Source organism: Oryzias latipes, chromosome 7, assembly GCF_002234675.1.
Source record: "Oryzias latipes chromosome 7, ASM223467v1".
NCBI classification, from domain to species: domain Eukaryota; kingdom Metazoa; phylum Chordata; class Actinopteri; order Beloniformes; family Adrianichthyidae; genus Oryzias; species Oryzias latipes.
The window spans coordinates 4,436,105-4,463,191 of record NC_019865.2 but is presented as its reverse complement, the minus strand read 5'-3'; the positions used below and the strand labels follow the sequence as shown (position 1 = coordinate 4,463,191).

At 44.4% G+C, this 27,087-nt stretch overlaps 1 protein-coding gene across 1 annotated transcript; it reads left to right on the top strand.

Moving 5' to 3' along the window:
• Positions 1–60: 60 nt before the first annotated feature.
• On the top strand, positions 61–26,898 carry LOC101159503 (bcl-2-like protein 1). The gene is given in 4 exon segments (XM_023956378.1): positions 61–406; positions 2,995–3,718; positions 25,095–25,214; positions 25,216–26,898. Coding segments are annotated over 3 exon segments (762 nt in total). The 5' UTR covers positions 61–406; positions 2,995–3,169; the 3' UTR covers positions 25,309–26,898.
• The last annotated feature ends 189 nt before the right edge of the window (positions 26,899–27,087 follow it).

Here is a 27,087-nt window from a genome sequence, read left to right as displayed (position 1 = left end):
TATTAACCACTTCTTTCCTTTTAGACCTAAAATTTAAAGTGACTTACATGTCTCTTAAACTTTAGCCAGTTGGCTAACGTTAGCCGAGCTCGTGACCACTAGCTCAGGGCATCAGTGAACCCGCGGATTTTTGTCTGTAGCAGAGTTGTCGTGGACTTTAAAAATGGATTCTGAACCGTAGTAAATGGATGTCGTCCGTTGGGTTGGAGTGAAGCGGGCGGTCAGACGGAGTGGGGCCGGCTCGCACGTTCGGTTACGTAGAGGACGTGGATCTATGTGTGGGCTGGGCTAGGTGAGCTCTGTCGGTGTTAGCCTCACTGGGCTAGCAATGTCGGATTGGACCGCTTCTGCCTGGGTTCGGATCGTCTTTTTCACCAGAAATGAGTTTCTGAAGACCACCCTACAAGTAAGAGCTCGCGCTCGGACAGTGAAAGTGACCGTGGTGGCTGCGGTTGAGGCGAAATCACGAGAGGAACATGTCAACTGCTGGCGTGGGTTTTCCTCTGAATCATCATCATGTAGCGCAGAGACCGACAGATTCCTGAGAGGATTTTTTTTTGTAGTTGTTGCTTCTATTGTCCTGCAGGACTCTAAAGGATTTGTCCTCGTGTGCGTGAAGCCTTCGCGGGGTTCGAGGCGGATGCTCGCGGCTTTGCGGGACGGCGTTCGTGACGGTTTTCAGTGAAGCTGCGCGTTTCCATCCATGTTCATCTCGGAGCTGCTTTAGCTTATAGGGGGAGCAGCAGCGTCTGCTCCTGATTTGCGTTAGAAAAATGCGGGTGGCGGAAGAACGGATTGCCGCCGTGGCGTGGCCGAACCCTGGAGCAGACAGGGTGGTGTCACCCGGTGGCATTTCTATGATGTGACTAGCTTCCGGCCCAGTGTTTGGGTGGAGGATATGATGGCCTGTCCTGCCTTCAGGAACCGACCGCCACTCTTTAATTCAGCTTTTTAAAGTTCGGGTTTGGACGATTCATCATAGAACAGCAGCGATTAACGGTTTGCAGGATCTGTAGGTATATTATAGGTGTGGTGGTGGAAACATGAACAATTTCAGGCGAATAAAATAATAGAATTAAAATAATTAAAGATCTAAAAACGAACACTGATTGTAGTTTTTTTTCAGGCGCACTCACAAAATGAAGTGGTTTTTAGGGAAGTTTTTAAGGCAGAACACTCTAGAATTTACTCCCTTTGTAGAGCTTTTGATGTCTGTGTCCTGTTACGTAACAGAATGGGCGTGGTTTGGACGAAGAAAAAGATGGGAGGGGGGTTGTGGGCGGGGCATACAGAGGCGCAAAAGTGAATATCTAACATTCTTGTAATATGACAGCTTTGGAGCACGCAGAGAAACGCTAACGGGATCTGACTTTTGTGTCGCAGGAAAGAAGAAAAATAATCGGCTAGAGTTGTTCGTATTCCGGCGCTGGTAAGAGACGCTCCTCTTCATGTCTGTGAAACAGTGGCTGTTGACAAGTTTTTATCTGTGTTTGGGGGTGACACAGGCAGGAAAAACGGTCGTGTCGCAGGCGGTTCGATACCCCATATTGATTGTTTGTACGTGTTGGTGACGATAAACACCGGCGGGGTGGATGTATTTAAGGGGAACGCGCTTCTCCGTGGTGCGTTCATGCGCTACTTTTCCTGCTGCTGCGACGCAGTGTTTACATCGAGGCTGGGTTATTATAACCCGAGCCACGTGCTGGAGTGGTTGCTAGCTTGGGACCATGTGGGCATTGTTAGGACTGCTGGCTGCGTTGCTGCTGCTCTTTTCTCCTGCCTTCGGTGTCTCCACGTGTTCTGGTTGGTTTTGGTACTAACGGGTCGACGCGTCGTGGAATTGAGCTCCTTCGGTCAGAACCTCAGTATTATTCTAAGAAAGACCAGGTTCCTTAAAAGATAACCTGCTGGACCTACAGGTGTCCCCACGGTTCCAGTATGTACACGTTAGCCACTGAATGCTCAATAATCTCCACATCATCTGTAATTTTATTAAAATCTCTAACTTTGGGCTATTCCCAGAGTAATGAAGAAGTTCAAATTATTGTATTTTTGTCAAAATAGACAAATACTGCAAAATTTATTTTAATCCAGATGAATTTATCCTTACACATTTATTTGATTGAATTGTTAATTAACAAAGTGAAGCTTAGATTATAAACTGTTTAAAAGACTGAAGTTTTTAATGGGTGTTACCATGTTGTTTACGCTTTATGACACAGAAATCGGCCTAACATTAGTTTTAAGGGGTAAAAAGTTAAAGCAATGACACAAAACTAAATGTGATGAAAATGTGAAAACCTTTTCTCTGAGCGGAGGTTGTCTGCTTTTACCTTCTCTCCTTTTAAAAAAAAGATACTCGAGTTCAGAGAGTTACATCTGTGGTTGGAAAAGTCATAACGAGACCACAGAATCACCCCAGCAAACGTTGCTTGTTTATAGATATATCTATTGTGAGTTCAGGAAGAGTTCACTGAATTGTAGACTACAGTGCTGCAGGCGAAGAGGCTGAACTTTGAGAGGATAAACACTGACTGGGCTTTGGAAGAAAAAAACAAACGTTTTTGCTTTAGGTTTCAAACCAAAATCCAAGTCAAAGTCGTGTCTTTAAAGGGCGACGTGCAGAACTGAGGACTTGGATCAGGTATAACAAACAAGAGCTGAGACAAACAGACCTCGTGCCTCTGAGCTCAAGCTGCAGGTCAGGAGGTCGATGATGAAGGCGGGCCTGTCGCAGCGCTCCGTCCCTCTGATCTGCCCTCGCCTTCCTCAGACCGGCTCACTGTATAGTTCTAAGGCACGACGTTTTCCAGCCATTATCTCATTAATATCTCAGCCATCTGCTCCACATGTAACAGCCCAATTAGAGAGCTGCTCTTTGACCCCACCTGTCTGGATTTCATTTGAAGCCCACCCCCTCTTCCTCTCAGGCACACATTATCATGCTGGAGAAGGCTGTCCAGACTTTGACCTTTCCTTGTTGTCTCTCCGCAGGGTCTGAGCTTGTTTGTCAGCCTTGAATAGGTTTGGTTTTCACCCTCCAAGTGTCCTGTGGACGACAGCGGACCATGGTGGTCTGAAGACGGGGCTCGCAGTGTGAGTTCAGTCCAACGCAGCGAAGGCTTCATCCAGACGGGAACGGAGAGGAAAAAGAACGTTTGAACACAAAATGTCCCGGAACAGAGAACTGGTTGTTTTCTACGTGAAGTATAAACTGTCTCAGAGGAACTACCCCCTCAACCACATAGTGCTCAATGAGTCTCCGAACAGGACTGCTGCGGGGGAGGTGGGCGAGGAGCAGAGCACGGAGACGCACGCCAACGGGACGTTTAACGGGACAACTCCCGGGACCCCGCCGCTCTCCCCGCTGCGAGAGCAACAGTTGCCGTCGACGACAAACATGGACGCAGTGAAGGAGGCGCTCCGGGACACGGCCAACGAGTTCGAGCTCCGGTACGCCCTTGCCTTCAACAACCTGCACAGCCAGCTGCACATCACGCCCGCCACGGCCTACCAGAGCTTCGAGAACGTGATGAACGAGCTGTTCCGCGACAACATCAACTGGGGCCGCATCGTGGGGCTCTTCGCATTCGGCGGGGCGCTGTGCGTGGAGTGCGTTGAGAAGGAGATGAGCCCCCTGGTGGACCGGATTGTGGAGTGGATGACCGTCTACCTGGACAACCACATCCAGCCCTGGATCCAGAGCCAAGGCGGATGGGTGAGTCTCGTAAACACGGGAAACAAAGACTTGTCTTTGACTCACACAGCTCTGCCCTCAGAGGGATTTCAGGTTTCTTTCCTAAATAACTGGAGGAAAGTAAACATTTTTAGCACGGAAAGTTTTCATGTTGACAGTTCCCCCCTCCCAGTCCTGCCTGATAGCAGTCAGGTAGAGAAATAGAAGCACGTCGTTTTTGCTGTGGAAAAGTACATGGGGCTAGAGATGAATGTTTGGTGGAATTTTGTTTGTTTTTTTCCGTTCGGTTGATGAACCTTCAGTGAGAATTCTGATCTTCCCCATCGCTCCTTGAGACAGCGGGTTGGGGGGAGTTTCTGTGTCAATATGAGACTTTAGCACAGCAGAAGGCGTTAAAGAATATTTGAAAAGAGGAATATTTGTGTGGTCAGCAGCTGCCTCAGCTGTCCACTAATTGATCAGGGTCTCCGAGCCCCGCGATTCCAATCGAAGCGGGAGATTAACGAGCCATTCCCGGCCTTTGTGGCTGGAGATCGAAGTTCTCACCAAACACACCAGAAAGTCCAGGGCTTTTACAGATGGCTCTTTGTTCTGCTCCGGTCAGTTGAATGGCCTTGTGCTACCCCCCCCCCCATCAGGCTGTTTTATCAGTGTATTTTCCTCTGTTGTGTTCCTCACTAAGACCTTTGCTTATGAAAGCCTGGTTTCTGCAAAGCGTTGTGTGTGCGCTCACTTCCAGGACGGCTAAGGTCACTTCTTCTCTTTTGTCCCAGTCATTTGATGTTGGAACAGAGCCACGGATGGGCGGGGCTGTTTGTATTCATCGGCCCTATGGAAGGTGACCACCTCGTGGCTGAAGACCCCTTTGTTAGGCTTTGTGCTCTTGCTGAGAACACTGGGAGCAGGGCGGTGAGGGTTTGAACGGCTGGCGCAACGGGGTTTGTTAGAGCGAAGCTTTACGATGCACTGCTATATCAGCTGACTCTTACGCCTACACCTTTAATCACCTGCAGGGCTGGGCTCAGAGCCATAACGCTGGATGCATCAGCACACATTTGTTCATTCACACTGAATAGCTCACGTGTTTGCACCGTTTTCCTGGCATCCCTTTATAGTGTGACTATCATCTAATTAGGCCACGTTGAGCCTTAAACATAGTTGTTTTCACCCTAAGCAGGACTAAAGTTTCCAGGAACACATTAATGATCATGCATGCCAGTGAAAATTAAAAATGGTCCACCTGATTAATTTAAAGTATTACTTCACTTAAAAGATTCTGCTTCCAAACTTTTGGATGCTGAGACTGGACCACCTGGATGAAACCTTATCCCCTGTTGCTATGGCAGCACAGCAACCCTGCTCCGTCTCAAAGCTCAGGTTGATTTGAAGCGCTTTTTCATTTCTTAACATAAGTGGTTCTTAATAATAGAAAAACATTCCTTGAAAATGAAAATTATTAAAAAAAAGATGTTCTGTGAGACAGTAGACTGTATTGGCAGTAGAGGATGCTCAGTTTGATTCTAGTGGGGATAGATTGGTTCACAATTTCCTTTTAACATTATTGTGTGTAATGCTTAGATGCTGCTTTTAGAAGGGGAGGTGTCAGGTCCCCAAAGCATTTGAGCCACAGCAAGGTTAGAGGGGAGGATTTTGCAGTCGCTGTTAGAAACGCATCAACACTTGTTTTCATCTGCATTAAAACGGACCGCACACGCGTGTTGTTGAAGGCACTTTGCTTAGCAACAAGTGAAATCTGCCAGAGCAAACCCGGCCGCAGGCGGGCGCGTGCGCCTCCTGGCCTGCATGTCATTGTAACCTGTGCCTTGAGAAGTGAATGACTTCATTGGAGAAACTGAATGGATGAAGCTACTGGTTGGTGGTTTCACTTCTGCTGTAGACAGTCTCGAACACATGATACCACTTCCTTCCTCCTAAAGTTGTTTTGGTTTTGCTGTGCTTATTCATTCAGCTGCTGCGGGCCAAAAGTGTTCTGAATTTCTTTGGTCCGTCTGTTGATTCATAAATTTATCAGGACAGACAAAAGACTCAACATTCCAATGGAGCAGTTCACCAAAGAGCGCCATCAGTTTTGTTTCCATTTTTTATTGGTTTTGCCCTTGTCTGTGTCACAGTCCCTGTTGTAGTTTCATCTCCTCAAAGCTGCCTACTCCTCTGAAACATGCAGGTCTCTCGGTAAACCCATGCGGGACTTTTTTGGGTTTCTTTTTTTTTTTTTTTCCTGCCGCCTGTCTTCCTGGCTGTCCTCCCCTGACGCCTCCTCACAGAATTGAAGTCAAAGCTGTTGGCAGATGTGGGGTATAGCTGTGAGGCAGGTGTGCCTTTAGTTTTAGCTGATGAAATATGAGTCTGCTCCGAGCAGCAGCAAGGTCACTCTCTGTTTCACTCGAGCGTTACTCATTCTCATCATCTCATTTATGCACATTTTTTAAACTAGTTTGACTTTAGAAGAATTCTGCCAGAGTTTGGACGAAGAAACTTGTTCAAAACTTTCCTGTTTTCTGTGTCTCTAAGCAGGGATGAAGTGCATAGGTGGTTTTTTGTTTCACGGGTTTGTGTGGTTTTTTTTTTACACGTTAAATATTCCATCTGAGATCAGACTGAACAGAGTTGGTGTGGCCCAAACCTCAGGATAATGGAGTTTGTTGTTAAATTACTCTTTAATGTTCAAATGGAACTGGATTTCTGAGGTGAGAAAGCCCCGGATTGTGGATTCCTCAGTGACAGAATCCCCTGCTGTGCTGCCGGGACATGACAGTCTGATTAAACCAGATAAGGAAACCCACAAAAATAGAATAGGATGACTTCTGAAGGCTCTTTCCTTCAGAAACAGGATGAAAGACAACAATAAAAAGGTTTGGGCTTCAAGATTTGCCCACTTATTTAGGGTTCATAATAGTTTGAAGGTTAACATACCCTATGGACACCTTAATCAAATCAATATTAAAGGGGGAATGTTTGTTCGTGTACCTTCTGTATTCCATGATCAGAGGCATTAAAGAGACCTGCACCATAATAATCGTCTTGTCGCGGTGGAGCACACAGACCTGAAGTTGACTGCATTCAGGTTCTTTGTGCTCAGGTCTGCACACCTGCAGCTGTGCTGGACCTCCTCTGTGTGGAAGTGATCCAGACGGATTGCTGATGATGAGCTTTAAAGTGTTCAATCATCACAGAGCAGACGGCAGCATTCAGTAGAAATCTTCTGCACACACTCAGCCTCACCGTCTGTCATTAGCCTCCGTTGTTTTTCTGCGTCTCTGACAACCAGGAGTCCCGGGGTAACGCCCCCCCTTGGTTCCACCACGGCAAAGCGCACTTTGAATGGAATCACAAGGGCGATATTCTCTACCCCGGGGGTTTCCCTGTAAATCAGACAGATCTCAACTGGGCCTTTATTCTGTAATTTATGAAAAGGACCTGAGATAAACTAAGTTCCAAATGTCACCCTGGAATCAGAATTTTAAATTGTAAAATTTCACCCTAAGCCCCCAAAAAGGGTTGCTGCTCTTTCCTGGGTGAGAATCCCCGTTCCTGCTGTCGGAAGCGGAGCGTGACAGCCGCTCATGTCAGCCATGCTGGCTCGTCTCTGCTGTGAATGAAAGCACGACTGCACTGTCACTCCAAATTAGGGGGAAATTGAAGCTGTATTGCCACCACGGTGCATCATGAAGTTTTGCCTCAACAGTGGTCTAGACTGCTAATAGCACGGGGTGGGGGCAAGAAAGATGGGGCAATTAGAAGCTGCTTTTCAGCTTTATTTTTATTTATATGCAGCTCAAAAGTCCTTGCGTCATTTTTCAATACCTGCTTTTTTCTGTTTGGGGGTGCGGAGCGACGGCTGTCTTATGGAAAAGCTTTCCGTCTTCTGATTAGGAATCCTGAATATATTGGGAGCCGACTTTGCACAGTGGTCAGATTAGAAATAATTATAAAGAATCACTGAAATGATAAACGACAGAGGAAGAATGTCTGCAGAGTTTTGACTCGGCTCCTGAAAGACACGGAGGGCTCACGAGGTGGAGACACACCTGAACTGACAGGGAATCGCTGGAAAGTAGAAGCTGTTTTGCACAACAGAGCAAACGTCATAAAAACTGAAAGCTGCTCCCTAAATGATCCTGCCAGAGCCTATTTCCCAGCTTCAGCTGCCCTCCGAGCTGAGATATTTGATGGTAGCTAAGGATGTGAGATAAATGCGCTCAGCCAGAGTCACCCTCTGCAACTCGCGCTTTTAAAAGAAGCCATATATTTTCAGATAATAAACCTCCTTGGCAGGCAGCAGAGGTAGAGACAGTGCCATCGACCTAATAATGCCGTTTCCAGCAGAGCAGGCGATGGCAGTGATTACACGGTGGAGACTGAGCTGCCTCGGGGTGGGGGTCTGGGGTTATTACCAATTATAGATGAATAATATCTCAACCTGCTGCTGGGAAAAACAATGTTTTTTTTCTTTTTTTTTAATCTGACAGACTAATGAAGCCTAAACTGCTTAGTTGGAGAAGAGAAACCAAAAAATAAAAGGCATCATTAGTCCAGTTGGTGGTTTCAGAAAGGTCAAAGAAAAGTTAAGTACGGTAGGAATGCTGGCTGAGCGAGCAGATTTTCCTTTTATTTGACTTTTTCTTTTCTCTCAGCAGCCCAAAAACAGAACTTTATCATAAGCTAGGGTATGTTTTTGGTTTATTTTGATCTGGTTTTAGAAACAAGGAACCCGAAGTGGAATAAATCCCAGATGAATGAAGAGAAAATATACATTTTGTAACTGTAAATCCATTCATATTTTCACAACCTGTATGAATCCTGGGACAAAGAGGAATGTTGCTTATTCTTTAGATATTTCCCAAACGCAGAGAAGCTCAAAATACCATAACAAAAAATCTTGTTTTTGGAAAAAGCTTTATTCCATTTCAGGAAGTGACAATCTTACGAAATAAATCGTCATGATATTTTAGCACAAACCAACAGGCACAGGAAGTCACTACAGTGTTATGGACCCTTTTTTATAGGAACCATTAATACCAAAGGAAGACGAGGATGTAACCTGAAGTGTTCAGATGTGTGGCTGTAATCGGGTTAGATGGCATGGCTGTAATTAAAGGCAATAGCGGGGTGAAGTCCATTAACCTGGTTCAGTTCTGGGAACACCTGAGCTTCCTTTGTGCAAACGTATTTACTCCCCCGTCTCTCTCTGTAATTAACATTCACATAGGATACACGCTTTGATGGAAAGAGACTCCTGCCAGACGGCTCTAACTCACAGGAGCTGGAAATCTCACCCCTGGGACCAATCTGGACCGCCTCCCCGTCTCCTCCTCCACCCCCTGTGTCATCTTCCACACACGTCCCCCTCTGTTACATCGCTTGTGTTTTCATTTTCTCCGCCTGTCACTATTGATTTTTAGACTTTTTTTTTGTTTTGTTTGTTTTTCTTCCGGGCATCTCCACCCACTCCATCCATCCTTGTTCTGGTCATCCCCTCTGAAGTCCTTTTCCTTTTGTGTCATTCCGTCAATCGCTGCACCCATTTTTATGTTCGGAAGCCCAGACGTGTGACCCCGATTCCTTATGTGTGAGCGCACGGCTTCAAAACGCCCAACCCGACGGCGTCCCAGAGCTTTGTCCTGTGGCTGTCACTTTTGTGAGGGAGCAACGCATGCTATATTGTCTTTAGGGCTGACATCAGCTCCATCGATTCTCTTTGACTGCCCCCGCACCACCTCCCCCACCTGCACATCTGCCACCACCCTCCCCTCCACCCTTCCATTATTCCTTCGTGACTCTCAGGTCAGCCTTTTTGGCTTCATCTCCTGAAGTTTGCAGAACTGCTTGGTTAATGTGTTGGCTGTTTTTATTGTATAAGTGGCGCATTGCAGAGGGGAGGGGACGGCGCCGACTGCTCACGTGACTTGCACAGACAAAGAGACCGTGAGCGCACGCACACACACACATGCTGCAAATTCTGCTTTGCTCGTCTTAGTTGTGCACTCAGGTGTGTTGGTGGACTTTTCTTCATCTTCAACTTATGACCCGAATGGCGTCCTCACGCACACAGTCTGCATCCGATCAGCGGCCGCTGCTTCTGTGCGAGCCGTATCGATAAACGGCGCCCTCATGCAGATCCAGCTCATGAACGTGGCCGCTCAACCACGCGCACGTCCCCATTGTTTTTCTTCCGTGGACGGTGACATCACGTGTTTGTTTGCTGATGTGTTTGTGCCTCTGCGCTCGGTTAACGGCTGTCAATCACAGCCAGAGCCGACAGATTGCGTGAATCATTTGCCTTCAGCTCTTTGACGGGAACTTCAGGTGATGCTTGTTTACAGCAGCGTTTCAGACGTGTCCCACTTGCATCAGAGATCACAGACGGGCCATAAAAAAAACACTTATTGTGTGACAGATTGATGCACAAACGTTGCATTCATTAGAATCATGTGTTTTTATCATATAGAGCCTTAAAGCCATGCTCTGGTTATTAATGTTTGTGTTAACTGGAAGAACAAGTTTGGAACAAGGACTCTCCTGTGCCTGTGTGTGTTTACAACCTCTCCCAGGACATCAGCTGCTGGTGCATGACATCAAACCTGCGGCCCCGCAGCGTCACGGGGGAGGCACCCGGACGTCAGTGCAGCCCGGAGAAGCCGCTGCACGGCGTCGGGTCTCCTCGCTGCGCAACACAGAAATCCTCATCCCAGCAGCCTTTGCTCCAGATGCTGTTTATGTTCGCGGGACGCTCTTCCTGCAGAGTAATAGATTGGTGAGTCCGTGCTGCACAGCAGGCTGCAGAGCAGCCATGGCTGTACTGACACCCCCAACAGAAGCCTGGTAACTCAGACGAGGATGAAGAGGCCATAGAGAGGCAGGTGGCAGAGATGAAGATGAGGCTGGTGACTCAGCTTGATGAAGATGCAGTATGTGGGTCAATAGGTTAAACGGCATGAATGGTGCACGCGTGCAGTGAGCGTTTTGTGCATGTTTGGGCTCCGTGCTGCACGAGCAGAGCAGCTGGGATGTTTGCAGAGCACAGCAAAGATGCTGCTCCACTTTTATAGTTTAGTGTTGAAATCGGGTCAGAGGAACAGAACCCCCCCCCCCCATCCTCCTCTGCATCGCTCTGCTTGCCCCCTGTTTTTTTGTGCCCTTTTTTTCCAGTTGACTCTTCCTACTGGGACTTTTTTTTTTCCTGCAGCCTGCTGCATCAGCCCCCCCCGTCCCGGCTTTGATTGCATTTGGTCCCTCTCTGGTTTTTCTCATTGTTTCTCTCTCTATGCTCACATCTCTGATCAGATTATGAGCCATGTCATGGGATTAGCGGATCGTACGCTGTGCATGAAAGTGGGAGAGTTGAGGGATTGATGGAGAGGGCTGATGAGCATTTCATGTTAATGTGGTAGCCCATATCAGACAGGACTGAACGACGATAAAGAGCATCAAGGCCATCACATTCATTCATCAATGAATAGCTGGGGGGGGTTGGGGGGTGGCAGTCTATCTTTTTTGGCTCTGCAGAAGCAGAGATAACCAAAAGAACAAAAACAAACTTCAGTTTCTTTCAAGTAGTTAAACCTTTTGAACATTCATCCAGTGAAAGTGAGTGAGCTCTCATTCTCTTCTTCTCACATACTTTCTCCTCGTGGGTTTCCCCTCGCTCAGTTTCCAGTTATTTTCATCACCCTTTCCTCTCTTTCACCCTCCTTGTCGTGCTCTAGTTTTTTTTCCCCTCTCGTCTCGCACTCAGCTTCTTTGTTTTTTTCCGCCTGTCTCACTCCACTTCCCTCCGTGTTGCCCTCTTCCAGTTCTTGCAGACAGATGGCGGGTCTCCGGGTCATGGTGAGGTGTCAGGGTGGGGTGGTGGCCTTCAGGGTGGATGCTGTCCGGAGACGTCCAGCTCCATCCGGAGTATCCGTCTCCTTCCCTCTCCTGAGCGTGCACTCTCGCTGGCAGACGTGCAGGCTCAGTCCGGAGCCGTCCCGCTGCGTCGCTGCAGTCTCATACCTACAGTTTGTACGTGTTCGCGCGTGCGCCTGCTGACAGAATGGGGTTCTGGAGAGAGACGGCCCCCAGAGTGCGGCGGGGAACAGATTGGAGTCTGAGCCTTCTTGTCCTGACTCATTAATCTCCTCTTTAATTCATGGTCCCACCTCCGGCTCAGCTTGTGCACGCTCACACACACACACACACACACACACTCACTGTGGAAAACAAACGGAGGGAGAGCGCACACAGAGGCGCGTTGATGCTTGGCTCAAACTGAAGCAAGCGTCACCTCTGAGGGGGTGACACATGATTACATTTTTGCCTCTTTCTTCTGTTTGGAAACAATCCATTGCCATTCAGACAAGGGTACCGCCATCACCCCCCCCCCATACTCAGTCCCCTCAGCGTTGACGGTACTTTGCAAAGTAGGCATGTGGCCAAGAACATGGAGAAAAAATCGGTGTCAAATGCTTCAATGACTAATGGAGGGTACTCTTGCATACAGGTTGTTCTTCTGAGGATTCCTTAGCTCTGCTGGAATTTTCCTCTGAGCAGAGTGTTGAAGGGAAGGATGAAATGTTTTCCCACCACTTTTTCTCAATGTTTTGACTCAACCCTTTCTTTTAATAGCCTGTCAGCCTCCAAATGCCATATCCTCTTACTGTAACCACCACAAAGCTGAATAAAGCCGGGATGCATGCACATTTTTAAGCAACAGGCTTTGACTGAATGCACTTGGTCAGGGATCAGCAAGTATAATAGGCAGTTTTCATATTTCCCTCTTGCAGTGGCTGCATTTCCCCCACATTGTACATGTAAAATTCCCATTCTGCTGCTCCTACGTCCAGCTCATGAAAAGGCATCAACTGAAAGCCAAACAGTCTCTCGCTGCTCGGTGTCTCAGAAAGTCTGGCAGCCGATCCCACCCAAGAAGATGGTGATAAACATGGGAAGTATGCTGTGTTTTGAAAATGATGTTTTTGGGGGTTTTAACATGTTCTTGACGCAGCTGCTACAGCTGGCAGGCCACAGACTTCGTGCTCCGCTCCATTCTGATCCACCTACTTGCAGACGACTAGATCTATGCGTGTCTTCGTTTTCCTCGTCTGAGCTGGACAGCTCCAATATTGCACACCATTTTTCTTTTTTTTTGGGTACCAGTAATGTGAGGTTGGGGTTGTGAGGGGCTGAAAGCTAGTGGGTAAGCGTGGAAATAAAGATCTCTTAACAACCGGGACTGAAAGTTTTAATGAACTCCTGCCACTCTGCAGAAATTATGTCCTAGAAAACAACACAGGTTCTTTGATTTTGGCTAGTAAGAGCATCATCACAATTAAAAGACCACTGGGAAGGATTTGAAAATGGATGAAAAGGCGATCATTAGATATGAGGAAAACCTGCGATGTGCTATATTAGTGATTAATATGATGATATGTTTTGTGATACAAATAGCGAAACAAAAACAACTAATTCATAATTTTCAGTTCGCTGCAACAGTTCTATTAGAATAAAAGTCGAATAACTTAAACTATGAATGACCCAAGTCTACATGGGAGCCGTGCATCTTGCATAAAAAGACTCCATTCGATTGGTCAGCAACGTGAAGGCATCCATGCGGTTGATCCAATGCGTGAAGGGATTTATTTCAATCCTTAAGTACTTCAATCTGTCGTGTTGCTGCCACAGATAAATGAAATTTCCCCATTGTGGGATTAATAAAGTCATCTATCTATCTATTTACCGTGAGATTGTTTTAGCATGTGCAGAAACATTTTTTTTTTTTTAATTTATTTAAGGGACAATGCATACAACAAACAGTGTAGAATACTCTAAAGGTAATGAGACACTGTAAATATGCAGGATTGTAGCCTAGGCTAATTTCCATCCTCTGTCCCGTTCTGACCATGGCCATTTCAAGTAACCATTCATTGCAGTCTACGCTCTTTTGCAATGTGGCACAGGCTGATATCGCCCAACGATAATCTTTTGATTTATTGTGCAGGCCCATCTTTAACACAGAGTTTTAACAAAAAAAAAATCTTCATCTGTATTTGCCTCACGGGAACTAAACACCAGTTAAAGACAGCTAAGACCAACATGCAACAGAGAAGCAACTGCCATGAAATGTTGATGCTTTGCATGCATCTGCTGCTTACCACACTTTTGACTACCACTTATTGACTTTGACCCAATATAGATCTGATCTTGATGATTTGATTGACATTTTTTCTGATTTACCAGCTGTTGCAGACAGGTCGCCTACACGTTGAATATTTTATAATTTCTCAGTGGTTCTTATGAATAAATAAAAACTCCTGCCTAAGACAATAAAAGCCGCTGAACTGATTGCCAATAGTTTAGAAGCGCCTGTGGTTGTCTGGGAGTTTCTGTAAGCTTCTGGATTTATGGAGAATCCACCGTTCGTTCTCCCAGATCCTCCCAGATCCTCCCAGGCTCACTTAGTGTGCATTAAAGCTCCTTTGAACTGTCAGGGCTCTCCTCCGAATGTCTCAGGTAGAAGTGAACGGTCAATAAAATGCATTTCATTCGCGATTTTTCTAAACCTCAGATGTTGTGAGGTCATGTGAAGACAATAGCTGAAATGTGGAAGGGCTTATGAGAAGGCCACTATAGAAACACTAAGCTTTTATCAAAGAAATGAGCGGATTATCAGGGTTAATCATTTAAAAAATTTCAAGGAAGCGCAGGAAAAAATGTTATCTACATCTGCAGAAACTCCTCTGTCCTCAAGTTTACTCTGAAGAATTGAAAAAAGAGTAAAAGATAGAGCACTCTGAAGGCTGTTGTTGGTATTCTCAGTGTTTATGTTCTTTCATTTTATGGAAGATCCAGTTTCGCTGAGGATAAAGTTGGTTTGTTTTCTTACTTTTTAAAGACTTTAACCTACTCATCACTGCTGATGCATAACAAGGTTTGGGGCATTTCCCTGTGAATTTAATGGATGCTTGTTTTTGCCCATTTGCAGACGTTTATTAAGGAAGAAGTCTGTCCTGTATTCTTCAGGTAGCTTGGATCAGCAAATGCAGGGAGTGAGCCTTTGCCCTCACAGAGATAAGCAGTATCTGCCGCTCCCCATGCCAGAATAGTTTTCTCTGTGCTCTGAGTCTTCGCGTAAATCCACATGACTTGTCAAATGTCTTCTAGTCAGGAGTGACCTCCATCTCCGCTCTTGCAAAAAGGCCCAATTGGCAAAGTGCTAAGCGGGATCATCTTCTGTCTTTTCTGCAGAGGACGTCTGAAACCCACACTGATGGGTTCTTTGTCAGCTTCCTGGCTGTTATTGGGATTAGTGGGTTTGGTTTGTGAGAAAATGAACAACTATTACACCCTTTATAAACAAGGTTGTACAAAATAGAATTTCTATTAAAAAAAACTGTTGTAACACTTCCTTTTAAAAGTAGAGGTTCCTAAAATGTTTATTTTGTCTATTATTTAGTACTATGTAATGTAAAAATTTGATGTTTAGAATATTATTCTTTGTCAGCTTTTGGAACCAATACAAACATTTCTGTAAATTAAGCTGAAATTTTAATTAATTTCTTCTTTTTGTCTTTTTTCTGATGCAAATGCAAGTTAGCGACTAAACGATTTCTAAAGATGATAAAGAATTCTGAATGGGCTAAATATCTGCAAATAATAAGAATAAAAAAACAATGAAAAATTATGGTTGTAGATGCAGCAATAAAAAAGGTGGGGGAAAATGCGAACAAAAATATTAGAAAATATTATTCAGCTTTAATAGAACTGGTAATGCTGAATGTAAAAACAGTCTGAAAATGTTAGGGCTGAATGAAAGAAAAGGGAAATCGATGACAAAACACTAACCTCCCTAGACTAACATAAACAGGAGAAAACGTGTGAAAGAAAATGGCAGTTCACCCCTATAGCTTCACTTAAACATAACTACACCAAACGAAAGACTACACAGAGAGGGCCTGGACACAAAAACTACAAAGTTTTGGTGGAGAAGACTACCAAGTTGCAGCAAAGCTCCCTACTCGCAGGCTGGAGGTCCACATGGTCCTTTTAAAGGCTTCTGCCATCAGTTTGGGTCCAACGGGAGCCACACCTTCTCAGCACCACACCTGAAAGTAATCAGATAGACAGGCACACAAAGATCCACAAAATCCCACTCTGATAGAAACAAAATAAACAAAAACACAGAACCAAAACGAAATGTTATATTTATGCCACCACATGGCAGACAAAACGTTCTAAGTAGCAAATTAAAATACCGGTATTAAACATTTGCTTTCAAAAAATATTTTTGCGTTTGCAACACAGATGTTTTCACATGTGTTCTGTTTCATCTCGTTTTTTCTACCTTAAAGAATATGAGACGCTCTACAGAACACGCTCTACACGGTTTTATAAAACAGTGTAAAGTGCGTTCTTGAGCGCGCTATACTCAGCCGGTGTGAATGCAGCATAAAACATAAGTTTGAATCTGTCTTCTTCTATGGTTGAGGAAGGACTAAACCGCCTCTAAAAGTTACTGTTGTGCTTTGTAAACCATAGACAACCATATACGTTTTGCTACAAATCTATAAGTCAGGCAAAAATGTCTTTTCTGAAAATCCAAATGTTTTCCAAAGCCTGTGAAATGTTGTGACATTTTAATGCCAAGACTTTGATGAATGTCAATACTCTATTAAATGTTTTTCAATCCTATTTATAATACAGCTTAAATGCCTTTTTCACATTCCTAAGTCATTGAAAGTTTATTTTGATCCTTGCCGATCATTTCTACCTCTGGGTCAACCTGATTTAGTCAGACACTGATGCGATGTTTGTTCGTTTCAGAATAAGTCACGTATGTGACTGTTTTGTTTTGTCCCAGTCTTCTTATCAAAGGCTTGTTTAATCAGTCGGCCACATGCAACACTGCGCAATAAACAGAATGCGCAGTCAGGGATTGCATTGTAATTGTGTACTCTGGCCACAGTGAAACTGCGGTGTCCTTTGTAGTGTCCACACACAATCACATCTAGAACATCTGAACTCATCAAAGCAGACATGTGCACTGTCAAAACTGAAAGTAACATTCTCCTAAGTTGCATTGGGTGTTATGACTCCTGAAGAATGACTGGGAGTGTCACATTCTGACTGTCTGGTTTTTGTACCACCTGCAGGTTTATGGTATTTACAGTCGCATTTTAAGTCCATCTGTTTAAAATACCCAAATATGCACCAATAAATAAACTCAGAGTTTTCCATTTAACATAAATTCATTAAGTAGCTCTTTAAGAAAAAGCACACACACTGCAGCTCACTGACATTGACATATTTATTGTATGAATTCTTGACAAACATCAGTTTAACGCAAACCTTATATATTTCTGTTATGCCTCGTTTGATATGAATTTGAGGTTTCACCAAATTTAAGGTCGTCTTCTGGTTTTGGTCCCACAATGATCAAGGCCCAAACATGCAGTGAAGCTGTTTGAAAGTCTTTGAATTCCAAACTCTGCCTCCATCTTACTTCCTTATCACATAAATCTTCTTAGTGGAGGATGACTCGCAAACATCCAGTAACTTTCCATTTGCCCTGAAGTGCTCTGCTTTTTCTGCAGTGGTTTTTCATGAAGTTTCTTAAATCCTCTTAAGAGAAAATGTCCCACTGTGAGTTTTATCACAGGGAGGTGGAGTCAGAGCCAGCTTTCACCACGGGTCCCCCTTGTAGCTGGACCACTTGTGACTTCTGCAGGTTCTGGTTTTCCGTTGGCACAGTTTGATCAAATCCTCCATCCTGAAGCATTTCAACTAATTTCCTTCTGCCACTTGGCCTGGACACGATACGTTTCTACTGCTCATTTGTCCAAAAGATGTAGATGACATGATGCAGGCAGGAACAACAAACAGTTTTTATATCAAATTTAGAACTGCACCTACACATGTGGCTGATCTCAGTCTGCATGAGGACTGCATGAGAAAAGAATCCACAAAAACTACAATTCCCAGAGCTCCACCCCTTCACATATGGTATCATTGAAAGGCCCCAAATGTGCTCTGTTGAAACCAAATAGTTATTTTAAAAATATGCAGTTGTTGGAAGATATTCAGGTTTAAAAAAAGAGGATACATGACACATTGCTGGTAGTCAGAATGACATAGTACAACCGTGGGTTGACTCTGTCGAACATCTTTAGAACATCTCCCATCATCTTGTCTAACATCACTGCAGAGGACGTTGAACTCTGCCGTCCGTCCAAACGTTTTCATTGTGGGTTCTTTTTTTTTTTTTGCATAAGTTCATTTACAGAGTTTTTGCTGTAGAAAGTCATTTATGAATAGACAGTTCCTTTAATTGTTTTTCTCCTTTCGCTGCTTTGAGTCTTTTTTTTTCTCTTCTTTGCACATTTCAACCTTAAGCTCTCAGACAGATTAAAATATTACTCTGAAGAGTCTGCTCATACAGAAAATTTCCGGATCCACATTTTGACTTTGAGCTCTTTGAGCTTTAAATTCCAGTGTTGTCGTTTTTTCGTCAACTGTAATTCTTTAACTGTTTACGTAATTCCATTTGATTCTGAAGTGGAGAAAAGCAGCTTTGAAAAAAAGCATAAAGGTCTCAACAACGTTGCTGCAAACGCAGTTGGAGTAGCTACAAATTTTGGGGCGGTATTGTTCGAAATGTGTTCTGACTAGAAACGGGGAATAAACGCCTGCATGTCATCAGCCCACAACATTTATCAACAAGAGAATCATCAACCTCTTTGGGATTTTTAATTGGTTCTTTTTTTAAATTGGTGCTGTCGGCTGTTTTTATTCCCATTTGTGATGTGTGGCGTTTACGAAATGTCCTCTGCTTAGTTTGCTTCATTTGAATTGTTCTTAGCTGAAGAAAACTACCCCAGGGTTCATGTACAAGTAAACGGTCCATCTTCTTAAGTGGACTAGAGTCAGAGTGTTCGTCCACACCAGAGTTCAGGTGAGTTTTCACACCTGACAAACAAATCCAACGATCTGAAGAAACAAATATCCATTGGAAAAAATCTTCATAAAAGTAAAATACTCAGTAAGAATTAGTTATTTTTAAATATAGAAAGATGTTGGTATGGTCTCTTTAGTACTGAAGACTTCCTCTTAGTAGAGAAAACTAGAAATTTCCCTTCTGCTTTCACACAGCCTTTCTTTAACACCACTTGGGTTTTTTTTTTGGTCACACTTTCGCTCATCATTGACACAATAAGCTTTTTCAACATGTCCTACTCTTACTGAATTTCAGTCCATCTTCTGCCCCCGTTTGCTTCAGAGGAAGGCGGCATGAGGTGTCAAAGCATGGTGCGTGAGTGTCATGGTCAGGGGAATTTTGACATCAGGGAATTCAAACGCTGCATCTTGTTCTGGTGCAACACGGAGGCAACCGCCAGGCGGACGCTGACGAATGGTCCCACGCCGCTAATGATCGCTTAAAAACTCCTTTCATCACGTGCAGCGTTGGATCATTTATCACTGCATGGATTTACCTACATATCCATACACGTCGCACGCACAAAACAACCGCTTTTGCCGTATCCATGGCAACCAGATGGAGCTTTTTTTTTTCCGGTTTCTTCTTTTCTTTAACACACTCTTCCTGTTTTTATACTCAACCTTTCTGCTTTCAAGACCTAATCCATCCCTCATCCCCCCAGCTAATGAAGAAGAGAAAGTTAAGGATGTAGAAAGAAAAAAGACAGTTGGGGGAGGGGGGGGCAGCATCCGATTACATCTGGGAATGCAGCAGAGATGAAGGGAAGAGAGCGTGACCGTGTGAAACAGAAGAGGCAGATAAAGACGGGCTTTACCTGCCAGGTGGGGGAAAAATAAAAAAAGACGGAGCTTAACCAAGCAAGCGTGCTGCCTGGACTTAGGCCCCGTAAACAGAGGGGTATCATGGGAAAGAAGTAAGAGTGGAGCCTCGTGGGCCTCAGCAAATGAAAATGAAGTGGGTCCGATTTCAAAGTCCGGACATTTGAGGAGCGACAACTGAAAAGTCATGTTTATATTGTGTGTAAATTGGAGTTATGTAAATGGAGAATGAACTGCAGATGACTTCAGGTGACGTCATGAAATGGGACATGTCACCACAATAGTCAGATGATGAAGTATCACACATGAACTATTACTGCATATTAGTCAGAACTTAAATTATATTTGCAAATTTACTTCGGACATCAAAAGGTCTTAGGCGTCACTTTTTTTAAATTTATTTTTTTACTGTTCGCCTTAAATGAATCACTGTTTCCTGTCTTTGAGGCTTTCTAAAGAGCTTTCAAAGTTGTTCAGTTTTAGTGAAGTTCTGTTGTCTCACTGCTTTTACAGAGATTTACAGATTTATTAGTTGTTTGCTTGTTTAACCTCCGAACCTTACCCAACAATAACTAAACCGTAACGAGGGAACTAGCTTAAGAGATAAACATGTAACCAATTTTGAAATCTGTAAAACAGTCGCTTACAAAACATTTGGTAAAATCAAACAAAAGGGGTTTAGCTTCTCAGACACCTTGGAGTTGCAACACCTGCGACTTCCTGCAGAAACATCTCCCAGCAGTACCTGCAAACTCAAGACCCCAAAGAAAGTTCAGCCCAACAATCCCACCTACTGCAGCATGAAAAGAAGCTCTGCAAACCTCCCTTCATGGTCGTTACCTGCACCGCGGTCGGACGGGTATTGATTGTGTCTCATGTTGGTTTTTCAGATGTCTGATCATGAACCACAGCAGGAAAAACCAGCAAGTGGCCGCTGTTTATTAGATAAAACTTTTTTTTCACTAAGGCAGCGCTAACCCCCCCCCCCCCCCCCACACACACACACACACTCTGATAAAAATCCTGTTTTGGGTGTTGGTCCTGTTTTTTCTGATGATGGAGGACAAATTTATAGAATTTTAAGCTTTAAAATAGCATTTCTGAGTGTTTCTTTATTCAAACCATTGTGAATGAGGAGCAGATGAAAAAATGCAGTTTGAAAAAGATTGTATTTGTTTCTGAGAAAATATGCTGCCTAAAAGAAGACACACAAAGGAAAGGATTTTACAGTAGTTTAAAAGATGATCATCTTTAAAGCAAACTTTCAACATATATTTGTTGTAACTTGAAGTTTCATCTCCCCCTGTATGTCTCTACAGATGCACCTTTTTTCCTCATATTAAAGACATTTTGCTGTTGTGAAAAAGGCTGTTTTACAGCGAGGAGTGACGAAAACGCCTCAGGGGCAGAAAACGGTGGCAAAGGGCCTTCAAGCTGCTAGTGTTGAAACTCAGAGTTCCAAAGAAGCCGTGTTTGCACCCTTTCTCAATCCAAAGCTCGCCGCGCTGTTTGCTCTCGCACGCTTCAGTCAGCTGATCAGAGATGCATGATGGGACACAAAAAGCTGAATGCGTCATATCGGGGGAGAAAATACCTCAAGCAGAGAGGGACACTGAGTGGACAGAATGGGGTCTCTTCTGGCCACCTTGGGACATGTTTAGGCTTGTCCTCTCACAGGTGTGGTCATCTCTGACCTCGCATACCTCGCATGGTTCTTCAAGAAATCACAGGAAGGTTTGTTCATGGCCGAGAAGGCTGCAATAAAACTGACTCATGGCCTGAGGCTGATGTAATCACTCCACCCCTGTGGTCACTTCCATGGATGTACAATAATGTTGCTCACCGCTTCCTTTTTTTATATCCTAACGTCTTATCTGTCCCTGTCAGAGGTGTCTCTGGTTCTGGAGGTCCTGGTCCGCTGCTGCCGTGCCTTTCAAAAGCCCAAATATTGACTTTTGTTTGTCAGCTTCCTCCCACGAATATAAGTCTCTTTGAAATTCCACTCCTGAAGGGGCGTTTCAGTGAACTTTAGATGAGGAACGTTAAAGGATGGTTCTTCTACCCGTTTCTCTGTTAAAATGTTGTATTTAAATTGGAACAGATCCTGTGTTTGATCGGGAAAGGCTCCCGACGCAGGCTGGACTTTGTAGTGCTGGCCCACTGAGACCGGCAGTGAAGTACAGTAGCAGTGTGTTGGTTTACGTGCAGCTGAACCATGAATGGAGCCACTGTGAGACGAAGCCTGAGATTTCATCGAGGCAGCGTGAAAATATGCTTTCTGCTCTGGCACCAAATGTCTGATGCTGTTCATGTCCATCCAACCAAACATGTCGGTTTTGACGAGAAGACAAGAACATGCTGACAGAAGGAAGGCAGTTGGTTCTTTGCTGATCTGCTGAAGTAATAATCAGCAGATCAGCTCTGATTAGTTTAATTTTCTGACCTTCTTCAAGCAGCCGAGCAGTTTGACCCTTTTGGTTTTTTAAGGCTTTAAAACGAGTCCAGCATCAATTCAGTTATTTTCAGCTGTAGGTTCCTTTCCTTCCAGAGAAGATTTTTACAAACAAGACAAACAGACCTTCACTCAGACACTTCACTCAAACATATGGTTAGAATGTTTAATTGAAGACATTTTTTAACACTTTCTTGAGCCGATTTACTTTAAGCAACAATTTGATCGTTTTAGCCGTTGTGCACCGACACAAACCCATTTCAATCGAAAATTCAGAGTTTTGTTCAGTCTCCTGAATTTCTTTTTTACAATATTTGTCTTTAGTTCTCTTTTTCCCCAAAGTGTCTCCCTTTCTTTACTTAAATAAGCATCTATGGAAGCAATAACATTTACAATATCTATTTTTACATGTCCTCCATCATCAGACCATTCATTCATGAAATTCTTTTAGTTTATAGTTTAGGATTTTTATCAAGGTGATATTTAGCTTCCTCAGATGATTTAACACTTGTTTATAGAGTTTATTGTTATTGATTTTACCCTTTGAATAGGATCCTTTGTAGGAATCTTAACATTTATTTAGCGATTTTTAGCTTAAACCTTAAACATTTGAAGTATTCTCTAATATTTAACCACTGTTTTGGTACCAAATGTAGTTTTTTCTTTTTCTCTATGAAGCAGCAGACCTCCTTTAAACTGGAGTTTAACATTGTTTTAGAATAAACTGCCGACCTTCATGACGGTGAACTGAGAGGAGTGAAACCGTCATCTACTGGAATTATTCATCCTTTCGGAAACTAAGACCTTTTTTTGACGTTTTATGATTTAAGGGTGAGATTTTAAAATCCTTCTGAAGGAGCGGGGGGGATTTTGAAGACATGTTTAGCATTGTTTCCTGATTAGAAATGCAATTCCTGGAATAAAAGACGCCTTCAGATGAATGTTTGGTTTGTTTCTGTACAGGTTACAGTTTGTATAAATGTGGCACAGATGCACTTTGTTTAGGGTTAATATTATCAGTGGACCCTCCCAGCTTATCTTTCTGCTGCACTCACACCCTCATGATTTATTTCCACCAAAGGTGATGGAGGCTTCCTGCAGGGATGTGATTCAGCCAGTTTCCTTCTCTGCCGTTAACAGGCTTCCAGAGAGGTTTGGAGATGAAACATTTTCCATAGAAGGGGTGAATCAGCTTTTTGCAAAAGTTTCGTTATGTGTTTTCCTTCGTCGCAGGGAAAGAGCTGTCAAAAACAACGAGGTTTGGAAATATTGACCCGGTTGACTCAGAAGTGTCTGAAAACCTGAAGGTTTAGATTTTCTGTGAGGGCGGAGGATGCTTGAACTCCATGAGCGTCAGTGTGGTGACATCAGCTGCTGCACCTCTCTCATGTTTACCTGGATTTGCTGTGAGGGTCTGCTGCTGGGATGAATTATTCAGCATTACTCTCTGTGTGAAACAATAGTAGATGTGCAGTGAGCTCATCCTCCTCACGCTGTAAATGCTTCCTTAAAAATGGGGTTTATGTGACACTTGAACCTCTCCGGACCCGATTTATGATTACTGAAAGCCTCATCGTTTATGACCCTTTGACCTTTTCACTAAGGTTTTCATATACTTCCTTCTGCGTCTCTGTTTTATCTGTCTTCAAAGCATTCAGGGGTCTTTAAATATGGTGATACCGTCCAAAAACGTCTCATTTTCTAGGACATACTTTCTGCAGAGCAGCAGACGTTCATTAAAATTCACCTCTGAATTGGGGTCGGGACTGTTGGAACAGAGAAACCCCCCCCCTCCCCCCCCCCCCCCCCCCCCCCCCCGATGCGTAGAGCTTTACGCTCTCCCACTAGCTTACAGCCTCTCACACCCCCAACCTGACATTAGCGGTGCAACAAAAATGGTGAGTGATATCGGAGGAATCCAGCCGTACAGTTTAGATCCAGATTCCAGCTCGGAGGAGAAGAACAGACGTTCATGGGTCTATTTATCTGCAGGTGGATGCATCAGAATGGAGCGGAGCAGGGAGCTTGTGGCCCCGCCCAACGTATTTTCTACATCACAAACATTGAATTATCTGCTCCTTATTCACAACAATTTGAAGAAAGAAATACTCACAAATTTTGTTTTGCGATTGGTTTTATTTTTACATGTCCTCTATCATCAGAAAACCAAGAACATGCTAGAAAAACAGAAATTGCTTTTTCAGATTAGGTCTTTAAACTGCTTTTAAAAATGTTAAAATAGCTTCACTTCTGTCGTGTTTGCTTCTGTTACGTGACAATAATTGCAAATTTGAGAAAAGAGGCCCCTGTTGTCATAGATGTCCTAAAAGACGTACTTGGACTCTTTAATACTGTTATAGAATCTTTCTTTAATCCATGGTTTGACATATTCTGCTCTGAACTTGCTGGACAAACTGAACCACAAAGCGTTCATGCAGATGGTTTTTAGTGAAGATGAAGCTGAACTGGAGCATTCTTCTGTCTGAGAGTCAAACTTTCCAAGTTCTGTTTCAGGCCTTTTGCCTCTTCATCCACTTTACCTCTTCATCATCACCCCCCTGTCAGACCCTCCCCCTGACTAAGAAGCACTCTTGTGACTCGGTCATTACCACACTTGTTTACTGGAAGCGATGCTGAGGAGCAACTCGGGCCTCACAAATGCTGTTTATCCTCCAGCAACCTAGCTGGGGGGCGGGCTCTACATCCCAGCTGATCAGAGCCTGACTGGCGCCTTCTTGTGGCCATCACGCTCCCTGCAGCTCAGTTCCAGGAAACGCTGTGAGTGGGCGGCAGCGCCAGTGAAGGATGCATGGTTTGATGGTTCACTGGATGAATGTTTTTGGTTCCTGTGGCCTTTGGGGGGGGGGGTGCGTTCACCTGTATGACTGTGGCGGTGGAGAGGAGCTCTGCACTTTTAACCATGTTAGTCATACCGATAACCAGCTCAGCTGCCGGTTTCACTGCGACTTTTCTCAAAGAGGGGATCCACCTACTTTGCTTGTGGCCTTCAGTTTGCAGTCGGACGGGGATTTCTGGAAACTTCACCGCTGAGGGGTTTTCTTCACATTTAAATACATCGCTGCCCCCGCTAACCCACACGGGGTTAACCCTTTCCTCGCCGTTTTTCTCTTCCAGGAGCGTTTTGCTGAAATCTTTGGGCAGGAAGCCGCGGCTGAGAGCAGAAGGTCTCAGGAGAGCTTCAAGAAGTGGCTGCTGGTGGGGATGACGGTGGCGACCGGCGTCCTGGTGGGATCCTTCCTCGCCCAGAAACGCCTGTGAGGGGACGGGGCCTCCTCTCCAGTTCCACGTCCCAGCTCCCATCTGCCTCCTCCACTACCCTCAACATTGAAATAAAGGTCCTGTTCGTCCCATCAGGGCTCCTGGTGCTGATGATGTTTACTTCAGCCGCTGCCATGCGTGAGCAGAGCGAGGATCCGCCCAGCATGTTGAACTTTTAGGGAAAAAGACAGAGAGAGCGTTTTAGTATTCTTCTGTTCGCCTTGGATGCAAACCTGTGCTAACACACACGCGTTCCTTCCAATTTTTGTTCCTTCATCTTAATCCTGTGCAGATTTAAAAGAAATTGAGTTTAAGTTTCATTCCTGAATGTTGGTTTGTGTTAGTTTGAACCTTTTTCGCCATGGCCCTGTCACACTGAGACGATGCAGAGACGCATCGGCCGTCCTCTCAGACACGTGCCATACAGATGGCGAAGGCGGCGGGGAGGATGAACGGTGTCTGTCCCGACCAGAGAAGCAGCAGGCTGTTTTCCACTAGAACTCTCTCTGTAACTTTGTGTTTGTTGGTGTTTTTAATCGTTTCGTTTGATTAAAACTCTGGTTCCTCCACCGCTTTGTGCTTCAGTCACACACAGAGTTTGGTTCAGGCGCAGCAGCTGAAGAACGCAGCGGATTCTGTAGCGACAGGAGGGCAGTTTGAAGTGCGCCTCACAGTCTGTGCGTGCGGATTCGGATCTTATTTCTTTTCTTTTTTTTAAGCTTTGTAGACGAACACATAGTAGTCCTGCAGTGCTGTGTTTGTGGGCAGAAAAAGGGACAGCAGTTTCTCCAAGGTGAAGACACTAACTGTTGTTTACAGAGGATTCCTTGTTGGAGCGTTTCTGCCCGTCAAACCCGACCATTCTTCATCGTCCTTTTACAGATTTATGTAGCAAACCGATTCCACCTGCCATTTTTGAAGATTGAGCCCCCGTTTCTTTCTCCTCCTCAGACATCAAACTGAGTGCTTAAGAGTCACTACATTCCTCCTCCTCCTCCTCCTCCCATCACGCTCTCCTACATTCCAGGACGGGACTTATAGATCTATTTTTCTAGCGTGTGCTCCGTGAGAAGCTGCTCCGCGAATCTCCCCCCGCCGTTTGGACCCGCTCTTTAACAGCCTGTGACCCCCCCCCCATCATGAGCGTTTGAGGAAGGTGTTCTGTTATTGAAGGAGGCACAAATGAAGGAAGCGTGACCACATTGGCAGGACCCTACATATATATAAATCTATATATATGTATATATATATATATATATATGTATATATACATATATATATGCTTGTTATTTAAACTGATTTAGATTAGGAAGTTAGCTTAGTTACATATTTAAGAAAAACAGAACTGATGGCTTTTAAATGTAATTTATATTTGGTGTAAAACGCATAAATGTGCTCCTTCAAACAGCCTTAAACTCCATCCATGTGCATCGTCAGTTGTGACTTTCTTTTCTTTAGGATTGTTGGACCGCAGTTGGATGACAGGAAATCAAACCAAGCAGGGTAGTTTTACAGAAACGTGGAGTCGCTTTCTGATCCATCCTCATGGACTCAAAAGTCAAGATCACAACCATGTCCTAGGGTCTGTTTGTTTGTCTTTAGATTGCAATTGTAACATTTGAAATGACACTGAATCTAATAAAGTCCCATGTTGGAAGAAGTTCTGAGTCTGTCCTCTGTGAGGAGCGGGTACCCCGGCAGCCAGAACCAGCCTGGGTTTCACAGACGGAGAGGGAGGTGGTCCCGGAGGTCCGCTGAGGTGAGCGTTGGGCGTCAGCTATGGATTTCTTTTCTGCTTTTTTTCAGCTATTTGCTCTGATCGTTGACTGTATATGAGAACTGGACCGAG